Below are 22225 nucleotides of genomic sequence, written 5' to 3'. Positions count from 1 at the left end.
GGTAAGGGCCTCTTCATATGAGCCCGGTTGACCGGGCTAGCCCGGTTACCGAGATCTCGCCTCACTCTTATTTCCTTTGTAAAAATTTCGATGTGTTCATATGAGAAGGCGGGCCAGCCCGGTTACCGAGATCTCGGTTGTAGAAACCGAGATCTCGGTAACCGGGATGAAATATTTTCCCATATGAACACTCCAGCCCGGTTACCGGGATGAAAATTTTTCAACTACGCATGCTCAAACTCGTTCCCAGGGCCTCAGTCCACGTTTCGCGCCCTTTTCGACTCTTTTTCATCCCGGTAACCGGGCTGAAATTTCCCATATGAACAGACGACAAAATTCGTCCCGGTAACCGGGCCAGCCCGGTTACCGGGCTCATATGAAGAGGCCCTAAGAATGCCTTCAAACGTTACCCTCTCTACCATACCGACGCATACCATTTATCAACCTTAACCTAATTCAGCGTCAGTTCAATATAGTGCATCTAATTAAATTCAAAGACAGTACTTGAACGCCAGCGTCAAAGTACTCGGAAAGGAAAAGAAAACAGTTCAGTAATCACATTCAGTCATCTTCTCTTCCAAACAAAATCAAACGATCTTGAAGTTGGTCTCTGTCCGTCTCCTCGACGATCTCGAGACAACTGTGCCATGGACGTCTCCAAGTCTACCAGCCTGTCGGAGAATTCTTCCCTTTGTCGTTTCATTTCTTCCATCAAATCCACGCGTTCCCTCTCAAGAGTGGCTATCCTTTCCTCCAATTTAGCAAAAACTTTGCTCTTCACTCTTAGATCCGTATCGGTTCCATTTTCATGAGCTCTGTTTTTATCATGTTTGTTAGAAAGCAATACGCTGGTCCTTCGTTTGTCATTCTCTAGACGTTGTTTAGCAATATTCTCAATTTTCGTCTTTATTTCTGAATACTCGTCAAGCACTTCCATCAGATCGTTTTTAGACAAGCAAAATAACTCCGAATAGCCAACGGAGCGTACCGAAGCCGTCCGACGATTTCCAGCAGCACTCATACACAGAACGCTAATCTCGCCGAAGTAACTCCCGGCCTCTAACACAGCGTACACTTTGGTGCCCGTCTCCGACACCACCTCCAGCTTGCCCCTATTCACGATATACATTTCTCGGCCAACCTCGCCTTTTCTGCAAACGTAATCTCCTGCAGATAAAAGGGAAGCAATTCAAAATCCGCAATAAAGAGGGGCGTGGGAACGATTTTTCAAAGTTGTGGGGGGGGGGGGAGGGGGGTCACAATTACAAATGTCTGTGACTTGTAACGTTGTGCTTCCTTCTTCATCAGCCAGCTCGTATTCATGCAGCAGGAAGGTCAGGCAAATGAAGTCTATAAATATTTTATGCCATATAGAATTTCCGTCTTTGCGTGTTTTTCTTAACTAAAGTGTAAGATTTGTATGGTATTGCGAGGAAATTCAGTTGAGATAAGTCTGCGCTTAGAAAGAAAACCAGTCTTCCAGAGCAGAGGGGTTGTTCCAAAAGCGGGGCAGCTGGCTCCCGCTCTTTTTATGATAAATTCCACTAAGTCAACATCATTCAAATCTTATCCTTCAGATGTGCGAAAACGCGCAAATCTGAAGAATGTAACCAGTCCTCCTCTGAACTGGACAACCTTGCATGAAATATCGTGATTGATTGGTAGTGAATTTTCAATCTATCTACCAAGCCCAATAATTGTTTTACCATTCGACAATCAAGTTTATTTTTCATGATTCTTTTTCAAAAAAAAAACACTCTATCAGCTTGAGAAGCGATTAGCCTGCTTTTCCATGAAAGATATTTGGTGCAACTGCGCATAAGTAGAATATTATTCGCAGCAAGACACAGTTCAAGTGTATAACGCATGGTCAGCCTATTAAGTGCAAGTCACTAAGTGGGTGCTCGGCCAATGAAAAGGAAGAATGTTACCTGGGGAGAACAACTGAGGACGGAGACGCAAGACCAGCTCGCTAAGAAATCCTGCTTCACAATCTTGAAATATTTCGACCTTTCTCAGTGAATCGAGATGTACATGGATCGCCAACTCTGCCCTCAATTTATCAGGCAGTGACTGCAGGAGTTCCTCTTCGTCGGGATGTTTTTTGTTCATCCACAGATAGTCAAACCATTTAATTACACGTTGTTGCAGATGCTGAGGAATCTTGTGAAAGCGCATATATGACTTAATCCCGTCCATCTTATTTTGGAAATCCACTTTAGCAGCATTCTGATTGGTAATTATGCTGCCAACGTTTCCCACAATGGTAGCGAAGAGCAAAACGCCTGTAATAGAAGACGTAAACATTAATCAGTTCGCAAGTTTTGCTGACCTTTATCTATCACGTGTGCAGATCAATTTCGGTATCGGAGCAACTGCACTCCTACCCCTCCCCGAGTTAGGATTAAAGTTGGGTTAGGGGAGGAGTGGGTGCGCAGTTTCTCAGGCATTAATCTGCGTGTACCTGTATTGCCAATTAACAAACAGATTCCCATGTTTCCGTGCGTCTGCTCTGTGTTACATCACAGATGACGTCAAAATGCAGTAAGTAAAAAAAAGTGGCACACGAAGCGCAAGTGCGTCACTGATGTTCTTATCACATTGTTAAGTCTCCTGTGATCTGTGACTGAAAACACCCACGGTAACATGGGGTCTACATGTTTTAAATTCACCACTTTACAGGTCAGTTATTTGGAACTAACATAATGAACAGCTCCCAGTTGGCTTGTTAGCTCAGTTGGTAGAGCGCTGCACCAGTATGGCAGAGGTCATGGGTTCAAATCCCGTACAGGCCTGAATTTTTTTTGAGGCCTTCTTTTCACTACTACTTACGTAGTGTTCATTACTGCGAAGATCGCATCCATATTCATTTAAATTATAAAATTATTAAAATATCGTTAACGTCACATCATCTATGCGTTTTACCTCCAATAGATTACTCGTGATAACCAATAAAAATGCTTGTATAATCAAGCGTAAGATATAATAAGGCTTGCCTGTGCATCTCCATACTAATGAAGGTCAATAGTGCTTCAAGTTGAGTCTAACGAATGATACCAAACTTACCTATTAAATAGTCGATTATGACTATAATAAATTCCACATTAGTATGTGGCGGTGGAACCTCACCAATCGTAGTTAACGTTAAAGTCGACCAATAAAAGGAATAGATGTATTTCCTCGTGAGAGACCTGTGCATTTCAGTCATATTAGCGTTCCCTTTTATTCCGGGGTATACCCAGGGGTCCTTTCCAAATCCAATTTTACGCGACACTATAAAATATATACAGGCGTTCCAATGGATTATAACCAGAATAAATTGCATCAGGGACGCAAGTCTGAACAGGTTCGGATAACTTGTTCTACTCTCGGTACGATCCAGAAAATGCCAGAACCGGTGATACTTGATGAGACGATTCATGCGAATAGCCGGCTCATGCGCGATGAAAATATATGCTATGTCTAATGGGATTATGGACGCGGCGTCCATATAAAACTTCGACGTTCGGAGGTAGTGACGCCGCATTTTTTTGATGTCTTTTTGCATGATACCATCTTCCATGTAGCCTGTTCTGGAGCTGACGAAGATGTCTACAATGTACACGACGTCACAGAGATAGTCGATTGCTATCCAAACGTATTGATGTTTCTTATGGAGTTCGGGGAAAGACGACCTTAATATAAGAACCCATGAATTGTACACAACCGCTACAGATACTATTAAGAGCCAGTAATAGAGCCTGTCACCTACAACGGAGAGAATGAAGAGGAAACACAATCAATAATTTCATTCAATTTTTTAATTCCAGACACTGGATTCTGCTTTACCTCATTTTGATCAAAACGAATAAAAACAAAAAAAGAAGCCTGTTTTTTGGAGCACTTATGCAAAAAGAGGCAACTAAGCAGAATTACTCTAGTGGTTGGGAATAGTTCTTAACTAAAAATGAATGCGATAGTCATCAAGTTAAAAGTGTAAAAAAAGGACCTGAGGTAGCGAGGAGGCCCATGAGAAACCAGAGGGCTTTAACATGATGGGTTCCCTCTTAGTCTTGTACCCAGACTATCCACGGCTAAGCGATTGTTAGGTCCCTGCATTTTAGTTACACTGTTGGTTTTGGGCACAAGATTAGCTCCCTCTAGTAAATATCATCATCACAGTTTAAAGGTTGAATAGTGACGAATTAATAGTAGAGTAGAAATTGAGTAGAGTTGAAAAGTTATTTCAATTCACTTCGATAGTCTTCAAAAGTCTTCATTGAAGTTTTTGCGGAGTACCCTTAGAAAAAAAGTTGGTGAATGCCCCCCCCCCTCTTCCCTCAATAACCCCCCCCCGGGGCATTTTATTTTCCGGCCCACTCAGCATGGAGCAGATGGTTGATTAATTATCCAAAAATACTTTTATTTCACAATAATGGTGTAAAGCAAAAGTTTTGGACCATCTGTCCGAGATTACTCAAATAAAGGTAGGCAGCAAATAATCCTACGATCAGAACATGATTTTACAACACATTTAAAGAAAAGAGCAAACGAGATGTTATTTCAAAATATATTGAATATATTTTGTTTGTGTCGGGGATAAATACTCCTTCCACATAACTTAAAGACTATAAGGCGATCAACCATTATTTTAAACCTCTGCATTGAAGGGACGTTCGAAAGAAGAAATTCACCGTTTACGCTCGAAAGCAAACTTAAAATGTAAGTTATTCTTTTTTCCGAAAATGAAATTGCGACCAAAATGCCATTATAAAACTGTTTTGCGATTGATAAACCATACTATTTTGGAATTATCTAACGCGTGATTAAAATTCAATTTAAAAGAAGGTAACCACGGCTATATTATGTCTGGCGAAACAGAAATTTGCAAAGCAAATTCGAAAAATCCCTCTAGTTCTTTTGGACAGATCCTCCGTTTGATATACCAGCCGTTTAGCCATCATACCGCACGTCGCTCTGACTCGATTTAACTAACAGTTGATCAATGATATTAAAGAAAACATATCTCTCATCGGTTCGATTGTTAGTTTTATATAAATTTTATCGACATAAGGTGATACTTTTAGTGTTGGCGAGGAATTAAAAGATGATTTATCATTATAATTTTCCGTTATTTATTCAGCATATTTAACATAGAAAATTATCATTGAGAATTCCAGAAAAATGTACGAAAAGAGATAGCGCAATAGGCACGAAAGGTGATCTGAACTAGTGCCAAAGACCACATTGAGGTAATCTTGAAATGAGCTGACCATATGATGTACTGAGGTGATATTTTACATTTAATTTACTTGCTAAGGAACAATTTTTCAATATGATCTTGACTATATAGATTACTAGATATCATCTCATGAGCTAAGTCAGTTAGCAACGTTCCGAGATTTTGACGCGACGAGAACTATTTATTTATTTTTACACTGTAGAAAGAATTTACCCACCGGTAAATGAATTAGATTTTTTTCCGTACCTAAAAAATTAGGTTTTTTTCTTTGAAAGAAAAATTCAAGAAAATAATTGAAGTCGACATAATAGATTTACGAGGTAACTATCATAACTCTGTATTTTTACCTCCAGGGTCGAAGAATCTCAACCATCCGACTTTTGTCTCTCCATCGCCGAGTAATCCAACGGAAGGGATCCTTACTCGGTTCAGGAAGGCTTTCTCGGCCTCACTATACCTTCGACCTCCTTTATACCAGTACCGAAGTAGTCGCTTGTGGCGAATGTCTGCTTCTTCCTCCTCGCTGAACGTGTCCGTGTTTGCCGAAAAGCGAACTTTCGATGTCCTATTTGCCGTTCCTTCGTTCATTTTTCTTTCGTTCTGAGTGTCGTGTGGATCTGAAAAAGGAGGAAAAGTACGCGGTTGTTTACGAGTACGCATCTGAGATAGACTTCAATAAAGCTGCGCTCATTTGCATCCTGTAGATGTCTGCTATTTAAACATCATTTACTTGAAGAGGTAGGTTTCTTCTGCAATGATTTCGACGCGAATTTGCCCCTAGTGGGTTCGGTTACCGCCGGTCAGTTTCACGAATATTATTGAAAATGGTTGTCAAATGACACTTAAAAACCTATGCTCTGAGAGCATGAACGGAAAACCCTCTGGCCCTCAGACCTGTTATACAACTGACAGCAAGAAGGCCAAAAAAAGACTGACGAATTAAGGAGCGGAACTTACACACAGTGAATACTTAACATTGATCTACCATCCATTCAGGCCAAATTTCTTTTTGTTTAAGTGTGACAATGATGAAAAAGGAACTTGGCATTTTTTCTTGAGTCTTAAACAAAGGTGCACTTAAGCGAGGATAATTACGCATGAGTATAAGAAGCTGATTTCAATAGACCTCCTGTCAAAAGCGAAAAATTCTCCTACCACGAAACACTTTTCTGTTCAATTCCAAACAAAATGAACTGAGTTTTAAAGAAGACAAACCAAAGGTTAGTAAAGACACTGGTGAGCGAGTAAGGTTTTTTTTATTCACCTCTACGGTTTGTCATAATTTTTTATATACAGTACTCATCTAAGCGGAAAAAATTCTGTATCGTGAAATTAATATACTTTCTGGCGATAATCAACCTAGAGTAAGGAGTAATGACAGGAAAGATAAATCAACTTTTAGTATATTGGTATTTACAACAAATTTATATAGCTAAAAAAAGGAATTTGTCTCTGCTACAAAAAAAAAAGACACAGACTGTACTAAACATTTTTCATGTCCGAGCACAGTAAGCTGTCATTGTAAAACATAACTCGCTTATCTTAAGCATAATAGTTTAGTACCGTCGGGAGACCGATCGTTTTCTGAATATTTCTTAAAATACGTATACTCCAATTTTCCCCTGACCTCATTGGTCTATTTCTATGCGTGCTTTTAGCGTCGCCGATCTCATCCGTTCACAGCTTGTGTTACCTTATCACAGACTTGATATTGAGAGAAAAGTAAATAATCGGCTTAGCTAACGAACTGAGTGAAGGCATCAAACTTAATATGCGCACGCTCATGTGTCCTGCAGCTGTTATCGTAGCTGATAGCGTCAAACTGCGCATGTCTGGCTATAGCGGCTAAAATGTGATTGTCATTGTGAGTCATCACAAAATATATGGTTTTAACTTTTGTAAAACCCGTTTTAAGTTGGTGCATAGGCAATCTCGCTTGATATGACAGTCAAGACCAAGGTTAATCCTGTTAACCACATTTAAAATTATTATTCGCTAAATGTGAGAGAAAAGTAGATTATGTGTTTTCGTTTTGTTATCAGAAGACATCTTTTGTCTCCATATCGAGGTCAGGTTGAGAAGTCTTCGACCGAATGGTTTTTTTTTTAGCGAGGATTTTTTTTTCGAATATTTACAAGAGCACTCGTCGTTCCTTCAAGGTTTGAGCTCTGAGATCTTTGTATCGTTGAATTCTCTACCAGTTACGGCTGCCTCTTTTTTTCGAAAATACCTGTCAGTGTTTATGAGCGAAGGCAATAATAATAAAATGTGAAATAATTGAGTGAATTATTCATACATCTGATATATTTTCCATACCACGAAAAAATCGAATAATCATTAAAAACTGCCAGTGCAGTTCATAAATTACTCTTAGATTGCAATCAAATATCTCAACCTGGTGAGAAATTTTAAGTAGATTTTCGTAAAGAAGGGGGGTGATCTAAAATTGACAATTTACAGTAAGGTTGAGTTATTTTCCTGTAGAAAAAAATATGACCTCACGTAATCTTTATAGAATTTTGACGCTAATATGGCATTCTGACTTTTATCGTGTACACTATGAGGAACAACATACCAAAGTAGAGCCCAATGTTTCATTTGCATTTTCGTCGCGGTTTAGCTAGCCACGTCGTGGAGTTCGTCAGTCAAAAAAGTTTTCAGCATATACATTCCTTTTGTTTTTGCCTTTTCTTTTCCAACAAGAGAATTTACCCACTCAATTTGGAGGAAAGCAATGCCAATGTTCTTGCGACCATGACGACAAACTGGGAAGAAGTGTCTCTAGCTTTTTTATTAAAGGGGGAACGTCGATCGTACGATTGGGTTGCAGCGCACGCAGCTGCCGGCAGGCATTGCCGGCGTTTGCTCATTCTATTAAAGTTTACTTATTCTGCCTCTGTATGAAAAATTCATAAGTTTGAGAGATTGTTGTGATAAAAAGATCTATCATTTAACTATGGAAAATAGAAAGAGTAGTTTGGCCCTAACCAAATTGAATAGCCATAAATCACAATCCTCAAGGGAAGAGGGAAAAGAGTGGAATTTTTTTAACGTTAGCATAAATGACTGGTCTTATGCGTTATCGTGAAGTATACGAATTTTTCTTTGACGGAGAATTTCGCTCTGATTTTAATCGATTTCTCGCAAGAGGTAGAAATTAACATATTCAAACACACACGCTAAGCAGAGGAGGTTCGGCTAATAACAGAAATAAATTTCCTCTATAGCAAACTGAATTAAATATCACCAAGTCTATATTGAGCAGTTTTGGCCTCAATCTGATGAGGAATGCTTTCGACGCGGGGAAACAAATTGTCACCCGAAAAAAAAAAAAATTTTAGAATCAGGGAAAACTGATTTGCCATAGATGACAAAAAGGGCCTTAAATTGAGGTGAGAAAAGTACTTAATGGCTTCCAAATTTCATTGTTTTCTCTTTATAGCAGGATAAGAGGCTGATGTCAGAAACGCATAGGAAACTTGTAATATGGCAGGAAAACCAATTAGTAGCTCACCCTTACGATGTAGATTGCTTTTTGCAGATTTTAATCCCACACATTATGAATTTTTTGAATTAGCTATAGTTGAAAAAGAGAGAGCAATTTTCAAGATTGGACTCGATCGAGTGAACCACCGAGAAAGCGCCCCAGGCAACAGTCAATACAAAAGTTATTTCTTCAGGTGTTTCAAAATTGAGCATAAAATAAAACTGATACAAAACGCTTTCTGTCTTGGACAATGAAGTGATACAAAAAAAAAACTCCCTACCCAAGAACAGCGGAAATTAAAATTTTATCAGATTCAATTTCGACCTCAGAGGGGGTTTTTTAGAAAACGCTGCTTTTAGCGAAGATAAGATGCGATAAAAACCATCGGCGTACCTTTTGCTTCCATGACCCGGAGCGGTATTTGATGTCAAAACTTTGCGAGAGGAAGTTTCCACTGTCTTCAGTCAGAGTATAATTTTGTCAACATAAACTAGTGAAACACTCTCCAGGGCTAATCCGTGTAAATATTCGGAACCTTCTGCTTAGCAGCCGCATCTAATTTGCTTGATGAGCTGCGGCTTTAGTTTACATTCAGCAAGTGGTGATTCTTCTCGTGTTTGACACCCAAGCGCCAAGTTTTACCGCGTGCCCTTATTTCACATTCCGGAGAAATGACAACTTTTCTTGAGTAATAGGTCGAGGCAAGCGTTTGTATTTGTCCTAAAGCCAAAACAAATTCATATTACAAAACAATATCCGGTAGATAGAAGAATTTACTTGCTCTAAAACCTTTTATTTGCATTGTGGAATAGAAACATTTGTCTTTAATTGGGATTCATCACTCGAGAGAGCGCTTTTAATAAGGCAAGAGTTACGAACTTGTCAGGTGAGATCAGAGACAAAAAGATACGACACCTTGAGGGTAACTTGACACGAGAAAAACCTATGAAATGAAGCTACACAATAGGTGTCTGCCGCAAAACCTTTCAAATGTCTCAATAGGTTAAAAGCTTTTGAATATCGTTGTAATTTCTCAAAGAGGATTTTTACCGATAAAGCTTTTGGCTCAGACGAGGTGAGTTTTTTTCTTCTAGATTGCTACATGAAAGACTGCCACAAATCTCGGTAAAGAATGCTTTAAAAAATATTTCGTACTTTAAAGAAAAATAATGTTATAAACATGTTTTACTTTAGAAGAGCTCGTATTGTGAAACCTTAATCAGATTGCCCAAACACTGTACACGATCAATATTGTTTGAAATGTCGTTTGTGTCACATGAAAATTTTATTTCATATAACATTACATGTTGGATATGAACAATCATTAAAGTATTCGTCTTAACATGATCCAATACCGTGGATTATCAGTGTTACATTGAATTCGTAACGGAGTCAGTCGCCGGGAAAAAAAATGCGCTTTTAAAAAACCATAGATTACATTTAAAAAAATGTATCAAACTGATTTTTTTTCTTAATATATTTCTTTCGGCAAGACCAATATTACCTTCCTCGTCAAATAGACCACCTCGGGCACAGTTTGTGAAAGATTTATTCACGTCAGGTAAGTTTTTTTTTTAATTTTGGTATGTAAATAGCATCAGCTGAGCATAAGTCTTCATAACGATATAAAAATCAGATAGGGCTGAAGTTTTCTTAAACATCCAAGAGGATAATAGTTATGCTTTAAAAAATTCAGAATTGTATTCTATCGTATAATTCACCTTTTGTCTATTTTTAGTTAAGAGCCCCGCGGCGTAAAATCTTGTCGTAAACATCTGTTTTATGATGCATTTTGATCATTTCATAAATTATGTAAAATTCTCTCCGTATAAATTAGTGCAGATTTTCCCTTCATCTCAAACATTAATCACACCAGCGCCTTACCCTCGCATACATTTATTAGCAAAAACGTCCAAGTTTGGATTCCCCAAACTCCACGACACATGTTCCAAATTTCACGATCTCAGTATCGCAAGGTGATGCTATTTGCTTGTTGCTGTTTGAAAGTAAAATTAGAAAAGTGTTCCATCGTATAAGTGACTGATTAAGGTGTAATGCAGAATATAAAAGCATCCTCTTCTGGTTAAAGGTAATGCAAAATAATGTTGAGATAACCATGTCTATTTCTCCATAAACGTTCGAGTAATAAAAAAAAGTTACTAATATGCAAATTTGCGACTCAAGCCATGTTTAACAGCGGTAGACACAAACGCCCATTATGTACCTATTTAGTATTGTTTCAATTGAGTTGATTAAAGTATTTTGCTGTAAATTCAAGTCACCATGTTCACAGTTGTGCTCCTTAAAAATTTCCGAACTAAGCAATGTAGGAAATATTATCTGCAGTAGTTCTCCCTGCATTAATTACAGAGAAAAAAGGAAAAGCCATTTCAAATTTCCGCATCTCCGTAAATTGTTACGCATTATGTAGTGCCTGGAGGAGCCATGAAAATTGCTCATGCTTCAATTAGCAGCGCAAAACTGGGCTAAAACTCGAAACGTCATCTTCGGATCAAAAAACTTTTTACGATGGCCAATTTACATCATCAACTCGATTGATCAAACCAAATCATCCTGTCAGGGGATCGGTGTGGAATTTCTCCTTACCGTGTTCCGCCTTTTAGAGATGTCTACAGCCTGAGATGCACTTTGTAATCATAAATAAATTTTCAAAACGAATTTAAAAAAATGACAATCTATAAATAACAAGATTAAAAAGCTGAATTTATAACTGATTCCTTTAAATGGTCCATGCAGCGAGAGTTTTGCCTAATTTAATTTAAGTAATCTTGTCGGTTGTATCATTATCATTATTGATATCATCATCATTATCATCATTTTATTCGATCTTGCAAAGAAAAAAGATCAAAATGGTGAACCTCTATTGTCAAATGCGAACTCCGACTCATACATATTTACGAGAAGACATGAAAATTGAAAAAGATTATCACCCTTGTGTGGCAGTTGGTACAAAAAGCTGGAAATTTGATCCAAAACAAGTTCCAGAAAAGTTATTTTGTTTTTATATCGATATGATTTGATATTAAAGATGAAAACTACAAACAACAATTTACATGTTTATTTCTCCGACCAAAAGTATCTCTGCTGTGATACAAAGATAATGAATACACTAACTCTACTTTGCAACAATCATAGCGTTTGATGGAGTGAAGCTATGCACTATAACTTCTGTTTTCAGAACCACTTTTCATGAAACAGAGCCTTTTTTGAAGACAGTTTACAAAGAAAGACAGCAAATCAAAAACTATCCACACGTATTGTGTCTGCGCGGTGCAGCTGCAGGGTTACTTAGTAAAATATGCTCTAATAGTGAGCTAAACAAAAACATCAACGTTATCAGCAACGTTTGCTTTCTGAATACTCACATCAGGATATTGCACCAACGGGGAGCCCACTCAGGGAAGGAAGTTGGTATTCCGTTTTGGAGTGTACTCTGCGTATCGCCAAAGTAATTGTTTGAATACCGAGAAAATTTTCAGCATCAAAGTTCTCGCGGATACAGTTTACGCTCGCCTTGGTCTCTGTTGAAACAGATTGCTAAGTTACCGAAGAACGAGTGGAAACACGTAAACGAAACAATATTTGCTGAGTAAACCTCAACATCTTTTCGATTAACTACAGCGTAAAAAAAACGCTCAAATTTAGAAGAACGTTATATGTTAAGACGGTAGCAAGACGATAATAATGAATCAGTACCATTCTGAAAGCCGGTTCAGAGAACTGAAAATTTCGTGCAGTTTTTCAACAAGAGCTAAAGACGAAAGCAAATGAGGTTACAGCTCATTTTCTGCGATTGAAGGTAGATCAGATTTAATAAACATAGGTACGTGTATTGGTGTATGCATATAAAGACGTGATACTCTTTCATGTAACATTCGAGTACTTCTTAAAACGATATCCTCTGATATGACGATCACGGAATGGCTAAGGCTAACAAATCTCATAAATGTGCTTTAAAATGGAAAAAAAATTTGTGTATAGGACTCCTCACTTTAAAAAATACAATAAAAATTTCTCAACGTTCCTTAATTTATTTATTCTTGAAAATCCTATTCAATATCCCTTGAATGACAAGTCTTACACACTTTTGAATCCGCATAATGCATAGTTTAAAATTGAAACAACAGTATGAGCAAAAACTCGTGTCATTGCTGTATTCTTTTTCTTTTCTTTCCGCAGGATAAAAAAATCGGAACATGTTTTAACCCTAACTTTCAGCTTCAAAGGAACCCCCGTTGAAAAAAAAAATTTGAAAAGGTAAGTCAGAGAGAAACTACAAATGTTTAATTAAATATGCAAAGATGAAAAAAAGCATAACAAGTGTTTTTACCGTCAAGATAATTCCTTGTCATGAATAATGTGCTTCAAAGTCGACCTGCTTGCTGGGAACGGAGCCGCCAATTTAGTTATTTTGTGGACAGTCTGATCACTCAGTCACAGAATTGTTATTCGAAATGTACATAAAAATTACCTACTCACAGAAAAAGTAAATCGGAAGATTGCTCACCTGACTGGGTCCAAACAAAAACCACGGGAGACTAGATCTGTAATTTCTGTATGTCGATCTGTTTTTTGTTTGTGATGTTGGGGGTGGTTTGTTGAATTTTGAGGTAAGGTGTTAGATTTGAAATTTGGCAAACAAAGTAGGAAGCCGCAGGGTATTAACGAAAATACATAATCACACTTTTACCGGGAACTCCCGCAAATATGCACGTTTTGGATTAAGATTCAGCTCGTAAAAAAATATTATAATTTGACTGTAATCTTCATTGGATCCTCAAAGTTCTATGACGGATCAGTCCAACCTTTTACCGGCCTCCATCACTCCTATTATTCAAAACTGCAATTACATTTTTGGAATTACAGGAACAGTTGGTGCAAATATGACCACTGCTTAAAAAACATGTCAACATTACGCGCATGACTTGAGCGTGTTCTAAGTCCAGCGAGGTGCTTAACTTAATCTTGTCTTTATGCATGCTTGGTTCCAGCATAAAACACGATCTTTTTCTTGATGTGCATTTTCGCAGCGAAACGATTTTAATCTTCTTTGTTTGAAATTATTTCACGTGCAACTCGAAGCAAGGGAACTGACACGAACCTCGCGCTCGAGGGACTCAGCACAGTTCGCGCCTAGTCCCTTTTCGAGACACTCGCTCGTTCTCAGTCTCTATTAGACTCCTTTTGGTTGCCCGCGGAGAACACATAGATGGTTCATCTATGTTATATCACAATCAGGTTACTCAGAAGGAATTACTGGAGTCAATGATGCAGATTTGAGAAGCTTTTTTTTTGGCTGCGAGAGTCAATCAATTTTCAGGATATAATTAAAAAGGTGTCTGAGTTTCTCATTGATTCTCATTGACGGCTTGTGCTAAAAATGTTAAAACTTTTATAAGCCGCGTTTTTTTTAAAATTTAGTTGTTAAAAGCAAATGAAGAAAAAATCACCGTGGGGCATTCATGTCACTTTGCCCCTAGGGCCGTAAATAATCATTTTTTATTATCTTAAATTTCAAAGCAAAATTTACCCCGGGCAGTAGTTGAAAACCTATTTTCGGACTAAAAAGTGACCTTGAACGGTCGATGGTGCCATTTATAGTAACGCACCATGTGGGTCGATAATTTTTTATATTCGCTGAAATCTTTGCGAGCTATGACGATATACAAAGTAAGCTTTTTTTTCCCACCATTTTCTCTTTTTATCGCGCACCTTGTGTTCGAGTTCACCTCACCTTAAAATTTGTTAGGAAACACTTTTCCTCGCCGAAAACGGAAAAAAGGTAAGTTTATACACAAGTGGCATCGTTGGAAAAACTCGAGTTGGATACCAACTGACAATCCGTAACTCGCAACTCACTACCGAGGAAAAAACACAACTTAAAATCTGAATCATTTTCTCCTGAAGTTCTTTAAGGTAAAATAAACGATTACCTTGATGCGCCTAAAAAATTTTATCTCAAAATCAACGCTTAGATGTACCTACCGTGTTATCCGGTATTGGAGGAAATTTTTCGTTGCTGCCTTACTCGTCAAAGGTGTGACTCGATTTGATATCAGTGTTTTGTCTTTGGCAGGTAGAATCATACACAAGTCGTTCGTCAAGTCTAAACTAATTGAGCCAAATGAAAGTCACTTGACATCTTCATCACGCGTTTGTAAGGTCGTACTTGGTTATGATTTGGTGTTTTTAACCATGATACCCTAAATGTTACCTTGGTTCCTCTTTTTCCTTTACGTTATAGGTTCTTTAATAGGATGAAATTGCAATTGTGCACAGTAATTATCGCCAAAAACTTGTTCCATGGTAGTTCTGCGGTCGTTTGCAACCAAGTAACACCACTTTTAATCGCCAAATTTACAAATTGCATTCACAGAGTTGTCTTAGAAAGCCTTAAAATACCTTCAAATTACATTAGGAAATTATTTGGCATTCAATTTGATGTCAAAACATATTTCACACGCTAAGTTTTGCCAAGCACTGGGGTCATTTAACGAAACAAGCGATCATGCAGATTAGCGGATGTCTAATCCTCTTGTTGCCACGAAACCAAAGGATAAAGTTTGCGAGAGAGGTTTGTTTATAGATGAAAAGTAACCGTCCGGAGTTGAAATTAAATCTCCTTGGCCGAGCTATGGTGCCCAAAACGACTCGAATCAGGATTGCTTTTATGGGCTTGTACAAGCGCACTTTTTCTATTGCTGCGAGTGTCGGCAAATTTGATTAGAGAAAATGTTGAGCTGGCTCAGCGACGTCGAAGCGAACCTTTAACAAGAATTTGAACCAAAATTGGTTTATGCCAAAAAAAAAGAGCAACCATTTGATTATTCTTAGGTACAAGACTCCGAAATGGAGTGCCCATGAAATTTTGGATGAAACTTGGCTTTTCGATTGGGGTTCCTTTTTAGTGTATAGTTTACTACCAAAGATCTTTGTTACGTGGGGTTCGTCGATTTGGCACTCGATTCCTTTTTAACTCAAGGCCTGATCTTCATAACAAGGGGTTCTACTTCCATTGCATAATTCGGTCAAGATTTAGTGCAAGAATATTGTTAAAAGTTACGTCATTTGTGAATGAGTAAGAACTGGCTAAGAGCGAAAAAACCAGCCGTGGAGCGTTCGCAAAATTCCCCGCTGCTTTTGTTTTGCTCGCACGCTAAAGGATTATTTGAGAAACTAAAGAATCTTTGTAGATAAACTTGAAGTTACACATTATTCCTCGAAGATTTAAAAATGATATTTTTACCGATACAGGTGTTTAGTTTGAACACAAAAGATGCAACGGCCGACGAATCTAACTCCAGACGATAGTTCCCAGACTGAGGTGAATCATGGATCTGGTCAAGGAGAGGTCGCCGGCCCACAAATCCCCAGGGTGGTCATTGAATCCACAGGACAGACGCGATTTGCGAGCTCCGTGCTTAGAGTTTTATCAATGCAACGTTTCTACAAGAAAACTGGCAGAAGATCACGTGATTCTTGGCTCGAGCGCTACACCGGCACATATCAAGAAGATAGGGACTGGCGCCGACCACTCATGCGCAGATCAGCCTCAAATTCACCCCAAGTTCAGAGCCCCACTTCGGAGGGGACGGGGAGTTCTCGCGACGCATCAGATGCGCGGCTTGACAAGGCAAGCTGCAATTGTACGCTGGTGTTTGACCCTTCAGGGGACTTGTACTTCTTCTGGCTGATCGTGGTCGTTCTCGGAATCTTGTACAACTACTGGATGATTATTTTCCGCGTGGCTTTTTTCGTAAGAGAGCAGAAGTTTGTAATACCATTCATGGCGATCGACTATAGCTGTGACTTCGTATTTCTCCTCGACATCATAGTGCAATTTCGCACAGGGTACTTTCTCGACGGCAAGATAGTCACAGATACCAAACAACTGGCCAAACGTTACATGAAATCTCGGGGTTTTTTTCTGGATTGCGTTTCCATCCTACCAGTCGACCTCCTCTTTCTGGTGTTAGGTCCCAGGCCTGCTCTGCGATTTGGTCGGCTACTCAAGGCGCACAGACTTTTTCTCTTTTGCGATCGCGTTGAGATCTACAGCGGTCGCCCCAAGCTGTTTAACCTGCTAAAGCAGATTCATTATCTGTTTCTGATAATTCATTGGGTGGCTTGTTTCTACTTTCTTCTTTCATATATGGAGGGATTTGGAGCTGACAAATGGCTTCATCCCAAGCTCGAGGGTCAGTGGGAAGAGGTGAGTAAAGACATGTGCTTAATTCCTATGCTCAATCCATCATGGCGACTTTAAATTTGTCACAAGACGAGACTGAGTGTTCTCTATTCCCATTTTCAGGTCGGTCCTCAATATCTCTACAGCCTGTTTCGTTCACTGGTATCCATGACAACAGTGGGCACAGGTAAACAGGTCTCGCCCCAGACCACCATGAGCCTAATGTTCTGTATCTTCACGTACCTATGTGGAGTTCTGATATTTGCTACCATTGTAGGCAACGCGGCAGATATGATTGTTGATCTCAGGAGACATCGAGAGAAATACCATAGGAAGGTCTGTTGTTGTTTATGGTTCTATTGTCTCTCAGTCTGTCTGTCTGTCTGTCTCCGACTGTCCGTCTTACCCTTTATCTGGTAATTTAGTGTTAACAACTGAATTGAAAACGTAAATTGGCCACCGTAAAGGGTAAAAACCTTTACCCTTTATCTATCTGTCTGTCGCTGTTTAATCTGTCTGTTTCCTTAACTATGTCCATGTATGTCTTACTGTCTGTTTCTCTGTCTTTCGTTTTTGCATATGTTTCAAACATGTGTCCCGTTTTTTAATCTGTCAGTCAGTGCATCCATTTGATCTCTGACTGTCCTATTTCTACGCGTGTCCTTTCTACGAGCGGCTAGCCTTCCTTCCTTATTGTCTGTTATTGTTTTTCTCCCGTTCTCTCTTAGACTGCGTTCTTTGTGAGTGCCTAACTTCTCTATCTCTCTGTCTTTCATGATCTGTTTATTTTTCTTTCTTTCTCCGCCTTTTTATCCGTCTCCCCCTGTTTGATTGTCCGTTTTTTTATGTCATTTCGTGTGTTACTCTTGTGGATTTCCTTAATTAATCTAGAGATATAACTAAAGATGACATCCCTGTCTATTCCTCAACTTAGATTTAATGACCAACAAAAGCAGGCGTCTCACTGAGTCTTGACCCTCATTACTAAAATACAACGTTAGCATTTCATCTCTCTGGTACATACTGAGAGTAATTTAGCAGACCTTTTATCCCTTTATTCACTGCAAATTATTTCTTATTAAATGCGATTATACCTTTTTATCTTAAGTTGGATGGAATGAAGGAGTATATCGCGGCCAATCAACTACCGATGGATCTTCAGCGGCGAGTCATTCAGTGGTTTGATTTTGCGTGGAGAAACAAGAAAGATATGAGTGAGGAGGAGCTCTTTCAACAACTAAACGACAATATTCGCGCAGAAATTGCCATTCACGTCAACTTGGACACACTGAAGAAAGTGAAGATGTTTGAACACTGCGATCCAGGCTTTTTGCGCGAGCTCGTTTTAAAGTTGAAGCCCATGTTATGTTCTCCAGGTAACGCTCCCCCGTATCATGCAAAGCAGAAATAAGACATTTTTAACTAATAGGAATTCAGATTATGGATATGTGATTGGGTTCAAGGGCGGGAAAATTTCGCGCGCACGCGAAAAAGAATCACGATTAGATTAAGTCTGCTCTATGATTGGTTTAAAAAGTGAAAGGTGTTCTGCGCAAAATTGAAGACCGTGCACTTCACATTTAAACCAAAAAGATGCGTTTTTGAATTTGGATTCTAGCCTTCGGTTGATATGTGTTGTCTTTCGTTTCTGTTCATGATTTTGTTTTTTTAATCAATTCTAGGAGATTATGTTTGTCGTCAAGATGAAATAGGGCGTGAAATGTACATTGTCAATCAAGGCGAGTTAGCAGTTGTTGATAAGAGGGGAGCACCACTAGCGAAACTTTCCGCCGGTCGACATTTTGGAGAAATAAGTATTCTTGACATAAAAGGGATTGGAAATCGTCGGACTGCTTCCGTTCGTTCGGTAGGATTCTCCGATCTTTTCCGACTATCGAAGGCTGATCTAGAGGAGGTCCTCGCGTTCTACCCAGAGGAGAAAGAACAACTGGCGAAAATCGCTCGGCAGACGTACGAGAAGCAGCGGAGAGAGAGAATGAATCAAAAAGTAGAAAATGACGACTTGGACAAGAATCAGTCAAGTAAGTTGACAGAAAAATCTCTAGAGCCTCTAGGCATTGTTTCAAACTAACCTCATTTTGCCTTTTTGTTGAAGGAAAACTGATTCTCTTATGACCGTGTCAAACGTTTAAATACACAACATCCTCGCCATGTTTGAGCGCTCTGCAACCTGTGGCCAAGTAATTGACGTAAATCCGATATTTTTACGCAAAGTTTCGGAGTTATATAATCATTTGATATGATCAAAACGAGGAATGTAAACCGATGCTTGCAGGTTCATCCAGCATTTGCTCGTTCCCAGAGCTACGTCGTCATGATTTGGCTTTGAAAAAAATGAAGTTAAATGTCTTACTAAGCAGACTGACTACACAAATGTAACTGAAATACATGTTTTATGCTGATTTGACTTTCTGAAAGATGTTGAGCGCATCGAATGTTTTCTGTGTTAAGGTTTTCCTGGTTTGCCTTTGCTTGTAGTAAGCTTTCCAATTGGTGACTAGTCAGATCATATGATGAGAAATTCCGGACTATTGAACATGAAAGCTGTAGTCCACGATTTTCTGGCGCGGAAATAAGTTCAATCACCGGAAAAGACTGGAAAGTGAATGACGCCTGCAGTGTGTTGCAGCCGAGCGTTTCATTACTTTCAAGATTCCGATTCAGATAACAAAATTGCCTTTGTCTTTCTTTTTATTTCCCTGCAGCTGAAGACTCCCGCCTTCAGGGGCATGACCCTCGTAAATGGCTCGTGGCCGACAAGGAAACTCTTAAGCGTCGCCTGTCACTCATTGAGGCCAAAAACGAAGTTAAAGCTCTAGCCAGCAGATTCCGAAGAGAAAATGGTAACTCTACGAATCCTCGAGAGATTGTGGCTGCCATCGCAGAACGAGGGAGACAAGAAAGACCAGATGAAGATGCCAGAAAAATAATCAAAGAATTTTTGGCAAAGGACAGAGGAAGCAAAATCCACAAGCGAAGCACTATGTCGCACGAAAGTCTCTTGGCACATAGAAGCAACTATGCCGACAATGCGCGTGAAAATTGCTTCAAGGATGCCTCATATGGAGAAAATTGTGCAAACGATCAAACGAGAAAAAGTCAAAGAAGGTTTTTTAGCCGACCCCATTCCCGCACAATGGAATCGAAACCCTCCTCCCCAACAGGCAAAGACATTCCATTGCTAGCGTTCAAAGAGAACGATAACGTCTCGGATCATAAGAAAGGATCGCAAATTAAAGATCTATCACCAAATCCTGTTGCATTCACACTTAACAGCACTAAAGAAAAAGGTATCAGGCCTCCTTTTCCTAAAAAAGGAATATTAAAGAGGACCAGCGGGGATTCATCAAGCTGGCAAGGCAGCGACTCGATGGAAACCTCGTTCTCTGCGCTCGAGAACGCTAAGAGCGATGAGGACAATCCAACCTGTTCCGAGCAAAGTAAAGAAGAATCTGCTAAGAATCCGAAACAAAAGAGCAAGTTCATAGTGCCATTCCTGAAGGAACAAAAAAAAGATGACGTAAAAATACTCTTGGCCACTCCAGAGAGTAGCGAAATAGTGGAGGACTCGCCCAAGTTGGAACGTGCTGCCAACCGAATGAACTCTACGGGAAAGAACCCATTCACAGAAATAAAAGTGAACAGTGAGTTAGATTTCATCGCTCCGGACAAACGTTGTACATGTCAGCAAGAGGCAGGACACAAAAATGAACGACTACATGCTAATTGTCTGGATTCGGAGTGTCAATCTGTTACCCAAAAAACTGACTCGAGCGCGGGCTGTTTTCCTTCGATGCCGGCGATCTTGGAGCCCGGCAAGGGAGAGTCAATGGTAACAAAATGATTCCAATATTTTGTATACATATCATCATCGTGGTTGATTAGGGACCAGTCAATTTTTACGTATCATCTATTGCGGGGAAGGGTCAGAGGAATTTTGGGGGAATTACATGGATTCCAAGTGGAACGAAGCGGGGAATCAGTCTCGCTAACAATGTATAAACAGGGAACGATATAACATTGACTGCCAGTGAGGGGAGAATCATTGGAATATTACAAAGCCTTATGGGAGGACCAGCTTAATTTTTCCATGACACAACTAAAATCTCCCGACCCTCTACCCCTCAGGGAATAAGTAATAACAAGAGCTAGTAATGGGCTTCTAGTAATAATCTGTGCTTTGCTAATTAAACATTGGTACGTAAATTTAAAAAAAAAAAAAAACTTAATGTTGTTTGGATCGTTTGAAATTTTGACGTGACTCTAAAATTAAATTATAACTCGTGATTAAGACTGTCTCGTGTGTGTCATTTCATTATAAGAATTAAAGAAGATGATTCACCGCTATTATTTTTTATTTTCAGTGTCGACACAGGTTCCTGTAGATTTTGATCGCAATGTTATAGTTTTATGACAACATTTTGTCAATATAATAAAATGTACCAGTTATTGGTAATGTGATTCTTCTATTATCTTTTAACCGAAGGGAGCGTTAATTTTTTAAAGCAGTTTTGTTATTATTCTATTGAATAACACCAATTTATTCCGCGCAAATTCTTTCTGTAAATGAAATCTTCTATCATGCGGAGAAAAGATTACATACTTTTAATATTTTTATTAAGCGGTGTCTTTGGCAGACATAACTTTTGTCTACTCCGTATAGCCGAGAGACAAGATACGAAAATTTCCCCTGAGGGTTTCATATCACTTAGCATGCGCGAGAAAAAAACTCTTCTCGTTGTGTCAAACTTTTAGGAGTTTGCGCAAGTTGTCCTCTCATAACTTCCCCATCCTTTGTCCAGCTAATGGCCATTATCAAAAGAAAACCACAGGAGCAATGAATTATAGTTATTATTATAATTGTTTGCTTTATATATTTCCACACGCATGAGATTCTTCTACTTTTCTCTTTCCTAAATAATACTATGGGCAGGTGCAGCACCTTGGTTTAAAAATGAAAACAGATGCACGAACTAAACAACTAACCTCCACTGAATAATTTGCGTTGAGCGGAAGTCACGTAGAAGATTTTTAATAAACAAAAAAAAGTTGTGGTTATGATACCGAACAAATATCCTTTGTCCGCTTAGCAGATATAGCTATATTATTGTGCAGTTTCACATCAAAATTCTTTACACGTATGGCAGGTAACCCCACTACAATGTCTGACAAAATTTTGCGCTGAAAAATGAGGAGGTTCATTTTCATGAACCAAAATTCTTTACACGTATGGCAGGTAACCCAACTACAATGTCTGACAAAATTTTGCGCTGAAAAATGAGGAGGT

At 39.0% G+C, this 22225-nt stretch overlaps 2 protein-coding genes across 15 annotated transcripts; one reads left to right on the top strand and one right to left on the bottom strand.

Annotated features, from left to right (window-relative positions):
- Positions 1 to 386: 386 nt before the first annotated feature.
- Positions 387 to 13179, bottom strand: LOC113675267 (cyclic nucleotide-gated channel alpha-2). Of its 7 annotated transcripts, none has more exons than XM_089208805.1 (5): positions 12095 to 12232; positions 5569 to 5838; positions 3067 to 3747; positions 1932 to 2285; positions 387 to 1167 (listed from the first exon to the last, which is right to left on the bottom strand). In XM_089208805.1, the coding sequence occupies exons 2-5, from the start codon at positions 5807 to 5809 to the stop codon at positions 566 to 568; spliced, it is 1878 nt and encodes a 625-aa protein (XP_089064931.1). In that variant the 5' UTR covers positions 5810 to 5838; positions 12095 to 12232; the 3' UTR covers positions 387 to 565. The 7 variants fall into 7 exon arrangements, with proteins under 7 accessions (XP_089064931.1, XP_089064930.1, XP_027047618.2 ...); XM_089208804.1 differs by lacking the exon at positions 12095 to 12232 and adding an exon at positions 13060 to 13179 and having other exon boundaries at positions 398 to 1167; XM_027191817.2 differs by lacking the exon at positions 12095 to 12232 and adding an exon at positions 9102 to 9425 and having other exon boundaries at positions 398 to 1167.
- Positions 5823 to 21391, top strand: LOC113675264 (uncharacterized). 8 transcript variants are annotated; one of them, XM_089208792.1, is made up of 8 exons: positions 5945 to 5959; positions 10202 to 10269; positions 12909 to 12986; positions 15984 to 16941; positions 17041 to 17253; positions 18026 to 18293; positions 18600 to 18959; positions 19644 to 21391. In XM_089208792.1, the coding sequence occupies exons 4-8, from the start codon at positions 16006 to 16008 to the stop codon at positions 20780 to 20782; spliced, it is 2916 nt and encodes a 971-aa protein (XP_089064918.1). In that variant the 5' UTR covers positions 5945 to 5959; positions 10202 to 10269; positions 12909 to 12986; positions 15984 to 16005; the 3' UTR covers positions 20783 to 21391. The 8 variants fall into 8 exon arrangements, with proteins under 8 accessions (XP_089064920.1, XP_089064918.1, XP_089064921.1 ...); XM_089208791.1 differs by lacking the exon at positions 5945 to 5959 and adding an exon at positions 6382 to 6441; XM_027191813.2 differs by lacking the exon at positions 5945 to 5959 and adding an exon at positions 9549 to 9783.
- The last annotated feature ends 834 nt before the right edge of the window (positions 21392 to 22225 follow it).

Source organism: Pocillopora damicornis, chromosome 6 (assembly GCF_964200805.1).
Source record: "Pocillopora damicornis chromosome 6, jaPocDami1.2, whole genome shotgun sequence".
NCBI lineage: Eukaryota > Metazoa > Cnidaria > Anthozoa > Scleractinia > Pocilloporidae > Pocillopora > Pocillopora damicornis.
Note: the sequence above shows the minus strand (reverse complement) of the source record. Positions and strands in the feature narration are given on the sequence as shown.